Raw genomic sequence first — 14,514 nt, 5'->3', positions numbered from 1 at the left:
AGCAAGGCGCCAGTCGTGATATACACTGCCGCGATATACATGCGATATACATGGGGTCCCTATCATAAAATGCTGCGGAGGTCTTGCCGTGAAGGTATCCCACTGTTACGCGTGGCAACAGCGTGTCACAGTAGGGATAGAAATGAGAACCTGCCTTAGAAAATAAAAAACATAGATCTTATAATCACGGTGATTTAACGTACATTACAACCACAGGTTTATGTCATAGATGGCTGACTTGTTGGCATTCGTCATGTCTTAGCATTATTCACAAAGAGGCTCATATGTTTATGGATATTGATTGTCTTTAAAATGTTAAGGGTACGAGCTAAACTGTAACAGAGCGCTTGAACTCGGCAGACGGGGTCACTGGAGGTCAAAGTCACCGTGCACGGTCACGTGATCACTGGAAAAACAAGGTGCTACATCTCGGGAACGAAAGCAGCACGAACGCTATTTCAACACCACAAACCGGCACAAAAGTAGCACTAACGAGGTGGGTTTCATTCCTTGTGCTGTTTGTAGGGGGGGGCAACTTCACGGAGCTTTTACCTTTCCTTTAAATATTCAGCGGACTTGAGCATAACACACCAGAAGAACGTGCACGCACGTATGGCTTTCAGAGGGTGGAGTAAATGCATCGCCCCAAGGGTAATATCGAGTGAGGCGCCATGAGAGTAAAAACTGCGAAGGTCTTAAAATATTAAGTTCTGAAGATAAAAGCGTCGAATACATACTTTGGATGCATTTTAGCTCTGTAAACGTCGTTCGCTTAAAATACTGCAGGGCATTTAGAGGCGATCTGAATAGTTATCTGTAAAGTAAACACTCGCATCTATCCGTCAGTATTAATATTATTCACGACAACGATAGCCAATTAGGCTATGGCCACGCATGCACGGCCCCACTATATTTACATAATTGTCTTATTGGTCACAAAAGATACTGCGAGCCAATAGCAAATCGCATGAGATGAAAAAAATCAAACACGTAACATTAAAAAGCAAATCATGTAACGCAAACAAGGGGAAAACAATCTTAAATTACTTTGGACTGATTCGGTAGGCCTAGGATAAATCAGGCCCACCCATGGCTACACCCCTGGGTTGGTAGGAAGGATCTCTGTAGCAGGGAGGCCTGGATTTTCACGGCTGTGATCAAATGAACAAATTTACGGTATATAAAGAAAGATTCAAATGTTAACATTTCTTTTAAGGGAAATAATAATAATAGCTTACATTTATATAGTGCTTTTCTGGACACTCCACTCACAGGTAATGGGGATCCCCTCCACCACCACCAGTGTGCAGCCCCACCTGGATGATGTGACAGCAGCCATAGTGCACCAGTACTCTCACCACACACCAGCTCTCAGTGGGGAGGAGAACAGAGTGATGAAGCCAGTTCAGAGATGGGGATTATTAGGAGGCCATGACTGGTAAAGGCCAATGGGAAATTTGGTCATGGTGCCAGGGTTACACCTGTTACAATGCAGTAAAATAAAAGCAGTCAGCGATTTTTTTTATCTTATATTTACACATTTATTTACAATAACAAAACAATAATTATAATTACAATCACTTATAATGAGTAAAGAAAAAACACAAAAGTTCACTTATCTAAGAGACCCTTTCTGTCAATGCTCTTCCGTCACTGGTCTGTAGATTGTTATAGGATTTCCCTTTCAAATCCTTTCCACCAAAACATACACAAGAGGCAACATTCAATATCCCTCGAGAAACAGAAATTCCAAATATATGTTGTATAAATCCTGTTCGTAAGTATAAAATGACTTTTAAAACAGGCTGAATCCCTCTCTGCTCAAACTCTGTCCATTACTCTCTGGTGAATTCAAACTCCCCTCCAAAGTTCTAGGCTTTTTATAATGATTTACACAATCATTCTAGTAACTTCTGGTCAAGAAAATTCAAGATAACGCTAATTATTTACATAAAGCAATGTTATTTACAAATGATGAATATTTTAGTAAATCAAAAATATTTTCAAAGGTAAATTATTCATAACACACCCCTACTCTTTTCAAGAAACACCTGGCAATCTTTTAATGACCACAGAGAGTCAGACCTTGGTTTTACATCTCATTCAAAGGATGGAGCCTTTTTACAGAAGTGTCCCCACCACTATACTGGGGCATTAGGACCCACACAGACTGCAGGGTGAGCACCCCCTGCTGGGCACTAACATCTCTTCTACCTCAGCTTTCCCAGGAGTTTCCCATCCAGGTACTGGCCAGGCTCACTCCTGCTGAGCAGCAGTGGGCCACCAGTTGTGAGTTGCAGGGTGATATGGCTGTTGGCATAGATAAACAGATAAATATAAATACCTATCATGTTACTTTTAATCCCTTTACAAAAATACAAAAATATCATGTCATTAACTTAATCATTATCTTTCTCGTTACTTTATATATATATAAAATGTAAAGGTCTAGAAGGAGACCCACATTAGAACTGTTTAAAATAGGCATAAGGGCATAGTTCCAGACAATTTTAAAATGTATGAACATGAAAGCTATGTGTACCTTATCTTCACCTCATGTAATCTTTTTTTTTGTAAAATGCAACTTTGTTGTGTGCCCCTAATGATGTTATATGTAGTCTCGTGTGTGTAATGCATCATGCTGATATCCATGTTTTTAATGTGTTCAAATTTTAGATTATTTTTGTGAATCGTCTGCTGTTAAGCGGAACGGCCAGCAGGTGGCAAGCGCGAGCCTCAGTTTAAAAGCGTAGTATATCTGCAAATACCACACTCTGGTGAAACACAGCAACGCTTATTATCAAACTTTGTAAATATACAGGTATGCTGGCAGTCACAATTTCATTTAAGATGTCTACAAACATATTTACTATGATAAGTTTCTTTTCAGTCCAAAAACTATAAATCAACGGCAAATGTTGCACTGTGGTCAAATACAGTGGCGTTTGTAATCTATGTAAATTTACAGAAACCTAAATGTGTTGTGCCTGAAAGGACACGTCTCTTCATTCCTGAAGTGTAGCAATGTGAGTTGTATATATTTTTGTTTTAAAAAAAACAAAACAATACGAGCCAGACAGATCCCAGCCTTCAGGCAGGGAGCGTCTCCGCCCCACTCTGATGCCTGACGTCATGCATGACGTACTTCCTGCTGTGGCGGGCTTTTCGAAGTTGTCTGCAGGAGCTGCTTGTCTTAGTCTATCGGCGCAGAGTGCAATATATATGACATCTCTACATCATAGTGCGAACCATATTCGTGCGCAACCGCCCCCCAAAAAACAACAACATTAAAGCTTGACAAAGACCGAAGAAGAAGCCATATAACATTTTCCTAAAGCGTATTGGGCCATCAGGAAGTCTGCGGTATGTTATTTTTAAATTGCCTTTGCTGCCTGCCCTGTCTTTCTCACTCCTGAAGAAGGCTTTGCAGCCGAAATGTTGTTTTTTCTCTTCTCTTATCAGCATGGAATAACCCGAACTACTTCAGCCTGCTCCTGCTGCGACCCACTATGCCTTCCTTTAAATCTTTTTCTAGATTTTTTCGTCGTTCTGTGCTATTTAATCTTTGCTGTCTGCCCTGTCTTTCTCACTCCTGAAGAAAGCTTCACAGCCGAAATGTTGTGTTTTCTCTCTTCTCATTTCAGCATGGAATAAACCTATTTCGTGTTCCTTTGCACATTATTATTATTGTTTGTATTATCATTATCGCTGGCGACCCTCACGTTGATACCGACGTGTGTGTGTATTTCTGAAGAGTGTTTTTCTCTTGCGCGGAGTTTTAAGACTTTAAAGAGTCCAGGCGCCAGAGCAAAACACTTTCACTTTCTTTTTCCCGCCTGTCCGGGCCAATCCGGGGCGACTGCGCAGCTGGTTATGAGGCAGATATGGTCGTCTCAGGACTCGGTATATTCAGAGTTCCTCTGAACAAAGCGTTTTGCTCATGCCTTTTCTCACATACTGCACACGAACGAAAAGCACCTGCCCAGATGTCAGTGCACTCTGCTGCATTTGTGCGCTATTGCCCTGTAGCTGCAGGACTCGCATGTAGATAATTACAGATACAGTCTGTCTTATTTTCAGCTCGGAATTAAGAACTACAGGGACAGTTCAGCTACAGGCAGGGATGCAGTCTGGCTACTTTAATCAAACTTCCGCCCCGAAGCGAGACAGAGCACGGTGTCGGATTACCCCCACGCCTGGCTTTATTTTGCGTTTTTAAAAAAACCTGCAAGGCCCTTCCACACCGCCCTCAAACCTCAGGGATGCCTTGTCTGGCCCTAATTCTCGTCTGCGCGCTTCTAACCTTCCTGTCTCCAGGCGGGTGTGTGTGTGTGTCGGTGTCGTGTGAAACTGTGTAACCTTCCCCCAGTCTCTGGGTTCAGGGGGTGCCCTCTCTGGACCGGAGGGTACAGCCGACTGAAAGAAGCTGTGTCCCCCATGGGACAGCTGGACTGCAGAATAGACAGTCTGCGTTAGTGTTGGGTCGTGTTCCTCCACTACACTCATTCTTGCCCTGTCTAGGTGTTTATGGGAACACAAGAGACTGGCCAGAGATTCTGGATTCTGCAAAGATTATTCTACCCTACAAGGGGCTGTCTGATTAAACGTCAACACTGCACTGTGCTCTCTCGTACCCCCCGCGAGGGAAACAGATTCAGGCAGAGCTCAGCGGCGCTATACAAGAGCCAGGAATTGGCGCTGTGGGGCGAAGGAAGACCCCGTCTAAGCCAAGTTCAAGTTGTGCTGTGATAAGCAGGCTGTCTGCTTGCACTGTCGGGTGTTTTGTGAAAACTGTCTTAGCGGGACATTGTTGCATAGATATCTCCGACACAAGGGTTTGAAATTGCCGAAGGTGGTAGAGTGCATTCAAGGGTTTCCAAATATTCCCCTGGAAAGCTGGTTGTTAGCTAGGAGGCACCAGTTCAGAAGAGATGAGATTTATCATTGTTTTTTCGTGTTGCTCTGCCAGGTAAAACTGCACAGGACACTCAGGCTGCTGTTCCAGGATGGGGAAAAAAAGCAAGGTCAGACCTGTCTGTAGTGTGTGTTCACATTGTATGTGCAGGACTATTTGCATGTATCATATTTGTGTGGCTGTGTGCAGGTGCATGATATTTGTAAGCGTGTGTATGTGTGTTGCAGGTGTGAGGCTGTCTCCCTGAGTGTGTGTGTGTGTGTGTCGCAGGTGTGAGGCTGTCTCTCTGAGTGTGTGCGTGTGTGTCGCAGGTGTGAGGCTGTCTCTCTGAGTGTGTGCGTGTGTGTCGCAGGTGTGAGGCTGTCTCTCTGAGTGTGTGTGTGTGTGTGTGTGTCGCAGGTGTGAGGCTGTCTCTCTGAGTGTGTGTGTGTGTCGCAGGTGTGAGGCTGTCTCTCTGAGTGTGTGTGTGTGTGTCGCAGGTGTGAGGCTGTCTCTCTGAGTGTGTGTGTGTGTCGCAGGTGTGAGGCTGTCTCTCTGAGTGTGTGTGTGTGTCGCAGGTGTGAGGCTGTCTCTCTGAGTGTGTGTGTGTGTGTCGCAGGTGTGAGGCTGTCTCTCTGAGTGTGTGTGTGTGTGTCGCAGGTGTGAGGCTGTCTCTCTGAGTGTGTGTGTGTGTGTGTCGCAGGTGTGAGGCTGTCTCTCTGAGTGTGTGTGTGTGTGTGTCGCAGGTGTGAGGCTGTCTCTCTGAGTGTGTGTGTGTGTGTGTCGCAGGTGTGAGGCTGTCTCTCTGAGTGTGTGTGTGTCGCAGGTGTGAGGCTGTCTCTCTGAGTGTGTGTGTGTCGCAGGTGTGAGGCTGTCTCTCTGAGTGTGTGTGTGTCGCAGGTGTGAGGCTGTCTCTCTGAGTGTGTGTGTGTCGCAGGTGTGAGGCTGTCTCTCTGAGTGTGTGTGTGTCGCAGGTGTGAGGCTGTCTCTCTGAGTGTGTGTGTGTCGCAGGTGTGAGGCTGTCTCTCTGAGTGTGTGTGTGTCGCAGGTGTGAGGCTGTCTCTCTGAGTGTGTGTGTGTCGCAGGTGTGAGGCTGTCTCTCTGAGTGTGTGTGTGTCGCAGGTGTGAGGCTGTCTCTCTGAGTGTGTGTGTGTCGCAGGTGTGAGGCTGTCTCTCTGAGTGTGTGTGTGTCGCAGGTGTGAGGCTGTCTCTCTGAGTGTGTGTGTGTGTGTCGCAGGTGTGAGGCTGTCTCTCTGAGTGTGTGTGTGTGTGTCGCAGGTGTGAGGCTGTCTCTCTGAGTGTGTGTGTGTGTCGCAGGTGTGAGGCTGTCTCTCTGAGTGTGTGTGTGTGTCGCAGGTGTGAGGCTGTCTCTCTGAGTGTGTGTGTGTCGCAGGTGTGAGGCTGTCTCTCTGAGTGTGTGTGTGTGTCGCAGGTGTGAGGCTGTCTCTCTGAGTGTGTGTGTGTCGCAGGTGTGAGGCTGTCTCCCTGAGTGTGTGTGTGTGTCGCAGGTGTGAGGCTGTCTCTCTGAGTGTGTGTGTGTCGCAGGTGTGAGGCTGTCTCTCTGAGTGTGTGTGTGTCGCAGGTGTGAGGCTGTCTCTCTGAGTGTGTGTGTGTCGCAGGTGTGAGGCTGTCTCTCTGAGTGTGTGTGTGTGTGTCGCAGGTGTGAGGCTGTCTCTCTGAGTGTGTGTGTGTGTGTCGCAGGTGTGAGGCTGTCTCTCTGAGTGTGTGTGTGTGTGTCGCAGGTGTGAGGCTGTCTCTCTGAGTGTGTGTGTGTGTGTCGCAGGTGTGAGGCTGTCTCTCTGAGTGTGTGTGTGTGTGTCGCAGGTGTGAGGCTGTCTCTCTGAGTGTGTGTGTGTGTGTCGCAGGTGTGAGGCTGTCTCTCTGAGTGTGTGTGTGTCGCAGGTGTGAGGCTGTCTCTCTGAGTGTGTGTGTGTGTGTCGCAGGTGTGAGGCTGTCTCTCTGAGTGTGTGTGTGTGTGTGTGTGTGTTTCGCAGGTGTGTGGCTGTGTGGGTGAGTGTGTGTGTCATACGTGCTTGGCTGTCAGAGTGGGGGAACATTGTTATCCTGTCTTAACTGTTGTACGTCTTCTGCCTCACCTGCATGTGCAGTTAGTGCAACATTATGTAACTGTTCCCTGTGGAGGTGGAATACAGACCCTGATCTCTCACCTCCCCCCTGCTTTTCTGACAGAGACCCGCCCTGGCATCCGTTCAGAGGAATCAGAAAAGACTGGATGAGTATCTCACGGTACGTGCAGGAACCCGCCTCTTCAGACAGTGTACAGATCTCAGTATACTGAGCCAAATTAACACCTGAAGAATATGCCTGCTCACTCCTCCTCCTGCTGCTGCTCACTCCTCCTCCTGCTGCTGCTCACTCCTCCTCCTGCTGCTGCTCACTCCTCCTCCTGCTGCAGCTCTCACTCCTCCTCCTCCTGCTGCTGCTCTCACTCCTCCTCCTGCTGCTCTCACTCCTCCTCCTCCTGCTGCAGCTCACTCCTCCTCCTCCTGCTGCAGCTCACTCCTCCTCCTCCTGCTGCAGCTCACTCCTCCTCCTCCTGCAGCTGCTCTCACTCCTCCTCCTCCTGCCGCTGTTCTCACTCCTCCTCCTGCTGCTCTCACTCCTCCTCCTCCTGCTGCTCTCACTCCTCCTCCTGCTGCTGCTCACTCCTCCTCCTCCTGCTGCAGCTCACTCCTCCTCCTCCTGCTGCTCTCACTCCTCCTCCTGCTGCTGCTCACTCCTCCTCCTCCTGCTGCAGCTCACTCCTCCTCCTGCTGCTGCAGCTCACTCCTCCTCCTGCTGCTGCTGCTCTCACTCCTCCTCCTCCTGCTGCTGCTCTCACTCCTCCTCCTCCTGCTGCAGCTCACTCCTCCTCCTCCTCCTGCCGCTGCTCTCACTCCTCCTCCTCCTGCCGCTGCTCTCACTCCTCCTCCTCCTGCCGCTGCTCTCACTCCTCCTCCTGCTGCTGCTCTCACTCCTCCTCCTGCTCCTCTCACTCCTCCTGCTGCTGCTCTCACTCCTCCTCCTGCTGCTCGACTGACTGCGCTGCAGGGACTGTCAGTGAGTGCGTCTTGCAGTGTGTTGGTGTGTGCCACATTTGCTTACTTTTGTGTTTGTGTCCTCTACAGCCCAGCAGCACTCCACAGCGGCCGGCACATGGGAAGGAGAACGCGGTCAGTGTCATTCATCACTCCTGCTCATCTGTGGTACATTGGGAGGGATCATATACCCTTCCTCCATACAGAATTTTGTCCATCCTATATATCTTCCGGTCTGCACTTATGGACTGTCCTCTTCTATTTAAACCAAAGCTTATCAGTGGGGTTCAAGCCCCGAGACTGAAATGGGTATTGCAGAATGTTGATTTTGTGGTCAATTAACCATTTCTTTGTGGATTTTAATGTGTGCTTAAAAAAATGGCAGGTTTGGGCCTCCTTTTTGCTATTAAGTCCTGGTTCTGCACTTAGAACATTCATGGTTTATAATCAAAAAGACATATACCTCGCTTTTAAGGTATTTGATGATTAATTGTCACAAGTTTTCTGATTTGTAATTTTGGTCAGATTGAATAGTGAGTTTTAATAACTGCCAACACCGGTTGAAAACCACTGATTCAGAGAGTCTTTTGGACATTGTTATTAATCTGTCTGCCCACTTTACCTACTCATGACACAGCTGGCCATGTTACTGGAGCTGTCCAAGTGGCGAAGCCTGGTCTAGGGTACAACAGCTAAGCCCCACTTGAACTCACGGCACCCCAGTTAGCAATCCTGTGACCTGTGACTATGCCTCTGCACTGCTGCATAGATATCACACTTGTGTGCCTCCCCTAACCTTTCTTTCCTTGTTTTGTGTGTCCATTTCTGTCTGCTGCCCAGCCCCCAAGGCAGAAGATGAGGAAGATGGAAGAAGAGCAACACAAGCCCCATTCTGTCATCTTCTATGGTGAATATGCCCTTGGGGACCCCAGGGAGGTTACTTGTGACCGAGCCACAACAGTGGCAGAGCTTCTGCCTCGGGACCTGGAGAACAATCAGGAGAAAGATCTGGTCCTTGTGGGACAGAAACATCTGACGGGCATGGTGGCAGCTCATATGCCTTGTTCCTTTATCCAAGAGGGAGAGAGCTTCCAACTAGAGCACATTCCCGCTGTAAAAAGTGAATCTCGCATCATTTCCCACTCTGCCAAACCCCTGAAAAATGGAAGAGGCCAAGGAGTTGTTTTCTACATAAAACCTAAAGGCCAACAGAAGTCAAAAGTCAGGAAGGTGTTGCAAAACAACCACCTTCATAAAAAAGACTGCAAAATTTGTGTCTACGCGTTTGAAGCTGAGACGGTCAAGGAGGCTTTAGAAAGAGACGGCCGCTTCCTTCCTTGCGTGTTTGAGAATTGCTGTAAACTTTCGGAGCTACTCACGGCAAAAACTGTGGAGCTGTCCTCTCGAGTGGACAAGCTGGATGGCAGAGTATTCACCCTGCTGCTAATCGTGCCGAATGGAGAGTCGCAACACCGGTCCACACAGTGTTGCCAGGAGACACCCACTGAATCAAAGGCAAGGTTGCGGCCTGGGAACCCCACAAGGGACTTGGGTGACTCCACGGACCCGGCAGCTTGTCCTACAGCCACTCCTTCTTCTAGCAGCACATGCAAAGACCAGTCCAATCCTACTGCTCCTCAAAGCGTAAAGAAGAGGCGATACCAAGCCATTCCACAGTCCGAGGGGTTGCTCCATGCTCTTCGATCCCAGTTTGAAGGCCTCATTCAGCAATTAAAAAAGAGAGAGGGGATAAGGAACTTTTCCCAGGTCGCGCGAATATTCAGAGAGGAATATGGGAAAAATACAGAGATTTTTTCGGAGGTGTGGAAGTCAATGATGCTGGACGAGCTCAGTTGTTCTGTCTGTCAGATCTTCATTGAGAAGTCTCCCACAGGCACAGGCTTCTGTCTCTTTGACTGCTTTATCCTTACAAATGCTCATGTGGTAGAAAACATCTTATATCCTCAAAGCATGAAGCTGCTCAAGAAGGTAACCGTCACATTCCAACACCTCGAAGCTGGCTGCCCTGGAGAGATTTTGGGTACAAAATCAGAGCTGCTGGCCTATGACAGGGATCTTGATTATACTTTACTGGAGCTCCAGTCTGACACAGGTCTCCCATCCCAGCTCCTTGGGAAATTTGGCTCCCTTCCAAAGAGAGGGGGTATTTGCATCATTGGCCATCCTGACGGCGGGATCAAAAAGAAGGATATATGTTCAGTTATTGAGCTCAACGAACGGAAGGCTGCATCCTCAGACCACATCGTGAGAAACTCTCACTATCTTCAAATCTTTAACAAATCTTACTTAGAGGAAATTAATTTCACAGCCCTAGAGAATGATCAGGACAAGCTGACTTACAACACCTGCTTTTTTGATGGCTCCTCTGGCTCCCCAGTTTTTGACGGATATGGCCAGCTAGTTGCCATGCACACAGGGGGTTACTCTTACAGAACCCCTTCTGGGAAACAGCAGAGCATTATCGAGTATGCAGTGTCCCTCTGGGCCATCATCAGCAGCATTATAAAACAGATGATTCACCAGGTGCGAGACAATAGAAGGCCCATCGGTGTTCTGAAACGGTTCATGGAGGCAGCGGGTCACAACCCAGAGCTGTCAGTACTGCTGAAAGAAGCAGCAGCTCCAGATGAGATTCTGGAAGCCCTGAAGGGCCTATGTCACCAACATGGGCAGCTGGGAGAGTCGCTCTTCAGCACGTTTGAAGCCGAGTTCTCGCAAGAAGATGTTGATGCTTCATTCATTGTCGATGCTTTCAGGAGGCTTCTTGAGGGCTGTGATAATTTGTCCAGTAACTCTTGTCCAACTGAGGGAGAGATACTGCGAGAGGAAGAGATGCAGATGGAGGAAGAAGAGAACCAGGTGGAGAAGAGTCTCCAGACAGACAAAGAGATCCAGCTGGAGGAGGTGATCCAGACAGATGAAGAGGTCCAGATGGAGGAGGAGGAGGACCAGTCAGACGAAGAGATCCAGGTGGAGGTGGCAATCCAGCCAGATGAAGAGATCCAATAGGAGGAGGACATCCAGACATATGAAGAGATCCAGAGAGACAAACACGTTCTGATAAAGACAGAGCCATTGCTTCTAAACACAGATTTTGAATGTTCATCCTTGTCTGCTTTGTCCTTTGCTCTCCTGTGTTTTATATTCCTGCCACCTTGCTCTCTCTCCCTGACACTTGAAGATGATGTAAGAGCCAAAACTTTGTGTTTCTTCTTTTCAGTGTGGAATTAACCTTTACTTGTTCATTTAATGATTTTCATAGTCATTGATCTTTGACATTCAAGATTTCCTCCTGCTGGCCTTACTTCAGAACTGCGGCCTTGTTAAATATAATGCAGTTAAATCCCTCAACATTGTAAATAGTGCTTTGGTGATGGTGCTACCCTTGAAGAATTAACTAATGGAAAAACAAATGAGAAACAACACTCATCTGTAGCTGAACCAGCCAAAACAGAAAGTAATTTCACTGAAATCATCAATAGGAAATCATCCACTTTTCAAGGAAAGATCAAATGCTGTGATTATGATACCAAATGACTTTTGCACATTTTATCTTCGAGACAACTTGACTGGAGGAAAACAAGCTTATGAGCTCTAGTGAGAAACCTGGATAATGTGTCCTCAAACTGTCCCAGGTTCTCATGTTACTCTACATTGATAACCTACTGTATGAATTACACAGTGGAGTCCAGGATCTGAATGTCAACGTCACTTGAAATAATGCCTCCATTCTGTGTCTGAGGGACATTCACCAAACTTGCACTCCCTGTTTGTGCCTTATGGTGTTCAGCTGCTGGGGTCCGTCCGGCTTGTGCCAGCCCAGTTTTCCTGTCATTGTCCACAAAAGTCATTAAGTCTGTAAATATTGACACCTTTCTTTCTTTCTTGCGCAAGCTGTTACCTATAGTCTTTTCTGCATTTGATAGAAGGAGATCTACAGATTGGGGACCTACACAGATTCCTCGTTTTACAATCGTCTGAAAATTAGTTCAGTTAAAATGATTAAAGGCAACAATTAAGATAAGATAAGATGACTCTATTAGCCCTATACAGTTTCTTGCATTAGGAATTAGTCTTTTCGCATACCCCAACTTTCTCTCCATGAGACACACAGACGGGGAGAGAGAAGCTTGGGGTCAGAGCTCAGGGTGTTTAGATATGTGACATTCTTTGAGAGCCAACGATCGCGTTATAGCAGAAATGAATTTCATAGTTCTGTTCTTAATGTGAAAGGGGGACTGCAGTCCATATTTCGCAGACTGGTTATTAAATCTCAGTAACAAAATAAATTAGTTGATTAGGAGAAATGACAAATTTTGAATTTAGCACAAAGTGGTGAATTTTGTGAAAGTACCGTATAGTGGCCATGTTGTCGAGAGCTAGCGAGAATTGTGACGTGATGCGGCTCTTCCTGCTCACTAGTCACTGTAATGATTAATGTAATGTGATGTACTAGTGAATGAATATGGGTTGTGCAGCAGACATTTCACTGCAGAAATGTTTCAATGTGATCTGCATGCAGACTTAACAAGTAATTGGTATTTGTCGGCAAAACCATCTCGAAGTTGAGAGCAATAGTTCTGTTCGATTGAAAGAGATGTATTCACAAGCCTGCTTGTTTACAATGTAATAAGGCTGCTTAATGTCACTGGATGTTTTGTTGCCTCATTCTGAATTGCAGAACTTGGTGCTGTGCATACTTAGGAATGTTGTCTATTTTGTGATGTAAATCGGAGATTTTACAAGTTACTGTGTACATTTTACTTTTATTGCGATTTGAAATACACTATTCAAAGCTGATTCTTTCTAACCTTAAAATATGAAAACAGCATTGCAGTTCCCCTTCAAGTGTTTTTGTAAGGTGCCTTAAAGCCCAAAGAAAACATGATAGATAATCAATGTATTGGGTGGACTGATGGCTATAGCAGTGGGAGAGTTTATTAAAAAAAACTATATTATATCATAATGTATAATATTACATGCTTTATTTCATATAATATTGATTATAATATAATTTATTTGATTAATGATTGAATAATGATGAATGATTTGAATAATGATTTACAATCTTGATTATATTCATTTTAAGACTTTTTGCTTAAGATTAATTTTTAACTTTTTAACTTTAATAATTACAATGTATGATACTAAGACTATTTTTTTCTTACTTTATAATAACTTTCCATTTATGTTTTTCTTACCTATCATATACTGTAAATGTATTCCTACTCCATTCAGTTGTTATTCTTGTGACTTTCTTATAATTCTCTGTGGATCAGGTTGTCTCATGAAGCCACTGATTGTGTTTGTGCCTGGAGCTGTGCTCATGGGGGAGGACAGCAGGTTGTGGGGTCTGCTTTGTGCCTCATGTACGTGTCAATGGCTGGGATGAAGCACACAGACCCAGTGTGGCTCTGATTACTGGACTTGATTCGCATCCTTTGGGCTCCAGATACCCCCCTGAGCTTCGTGCAGGAGAGAGCAGAGAAGGGAAACAACAGGAGACAAGACTACAGCCAGAGACCCCCACTGCGGACTTGGGGAGACTCAGTGAACCCCTCTTCTGCTGTGCTGGGAGAAAGCTTACATCCCATCCTGTGGGCCACCTGATGCTAAATATTATTTTCACATTTGCTATGTAGTATTCATTTTCATATCATCTGTCATAATAAACAGAAGCTTTAACATTTGGGTATCTGTTCTTTCTTTAGAATTTGAAGAAGAATTATTAATCTTAAAGGAAGATACACTAAAGACATCTTTGTAATTTCACTCCAAATATTTCTCTTACATCACATGCTTTCTATTGCATATTATTTATAATATTGATTGTATTAATGTACTTTCTTGGTTGAATTGGACTTGTGTTGTTTTAGCTGTGCCTTGCTGAGTTTGGTTGGTGGCTGTGAGCCTCAGGACCAGCTGGCTCAGAGGGCTCTTCTCCAGGCTCAGCTCTTGGCTCTGCAGGGTCTTGTGGTGGTAGGAATTCTGGTCATTATTTTTCAGGCGTAGTTAGTATTTTATTGCTTTCTTCTGTAGCAATGGCTATTGGCCTAATTAACCCCTGCATACATACTAGGTGTTTCTTCTCTGCATAATCAATGTTTTTACAGAATTCTGTGTGCTACAGAATTTAGTGTAAGCCTGGCCTGTGATTGTACCCCACACTTCACTGCCATATAGGGCAATGGGTTTGATTACACTTCTACAATTCACAACCAGACTTTTATGGGGAAGGTGTGATGTTGTAAAACCTCCTTAACGTGGTGTAGAAAGCCCAGTGCACTTTCATCTTCAGTGCCTTCAATGCTAGAACTCCCAGATGAACTTGTTAGACCCAGGTATGTGTAACTGGTTGTCTGTTCCAATATGTCACAACATCTTTAAGCCAACCAATGGACCAAGGTATTATATCAAGCTTTAAGGCATGTAAGATGCAGTTGGTGATCAAATATCTCTCACTGATGGACTGGACAGCAAAGATTAAAACACTTTAAGATTAAGGATTCATTGAAAAACAATAGAAACTATTTAACAACGGCTGTGGAGGATCAAGGAACT

The 14,514-nt window shown here is 45.6% G+C and overlaps 1 protein-coding gene across 4 annotated transcripts; it reads left to right on the top strand.

Annotated features, from left to right (window-relative positions):
* Nucleotides 1-310: 310 nt before the first annotated feature.
* LOC102690817 (serine protease FAM111A-like) lies at nt 311-13,638 on the top strand. 4 transcript variants are annotated; one of them, XM_069191421.1, is made up of 6 exons: nt 311-496; nt 1,275-1,438; nt 4,970-5,024; nt 7,085-7,141; nt 8,023-8,100; nt 8,773-13,638. In XM_069191421.1, exons 3-6 carry the CDS (start codon nt 5,007-5,009, stop codon nt 10,960-10,962), a joined length of 2,343 nt encoding a protein of 780 aa, XP_069047522.1. In that variant the 5' UTR covers nt 311-496; nt 1,275-1,438; nt 4,970-5,006; the 3' UTR covers nt 10,963-13,638. The 4 variants fall into 4 exon arrangements, with proteins under 4 accessions (XP_069047522.1, XP_069047519.1, XP_069047523.1 ...); XM_069191418.1 differs by lacking the exon at nt 1,275-1,438; XM_069191422.1 differs by lacking the exon at nt 1,275-1,438 and having other exon boundaries at nt 312-496; nt 8,023-8,067.
* Nucleotides 13,639-14,514: the final 876 nt, after the last annotated feature.

Source organism: Lepisosteus oculatus, chromosome 6 (assembly GCF_040954835.1).
Source record: "Lepisosteus oculatus isolate fLepOcu1 chromosome 6, fLepOcu1.hap2, whole genome shotgun sequence".
Lineage (NCBI taxonomy): Eukaryota > Metazoa > Chordata > Actinopteri > Semionotiformes > Lepisosteidae > Lepisosteus > Lepisosteus oculatus.
The sequence above is the reverse complement of the archived record's forward strand: the minus strand, read 5'-3'. Positions and strand labels throughout refer to the sequence as shown.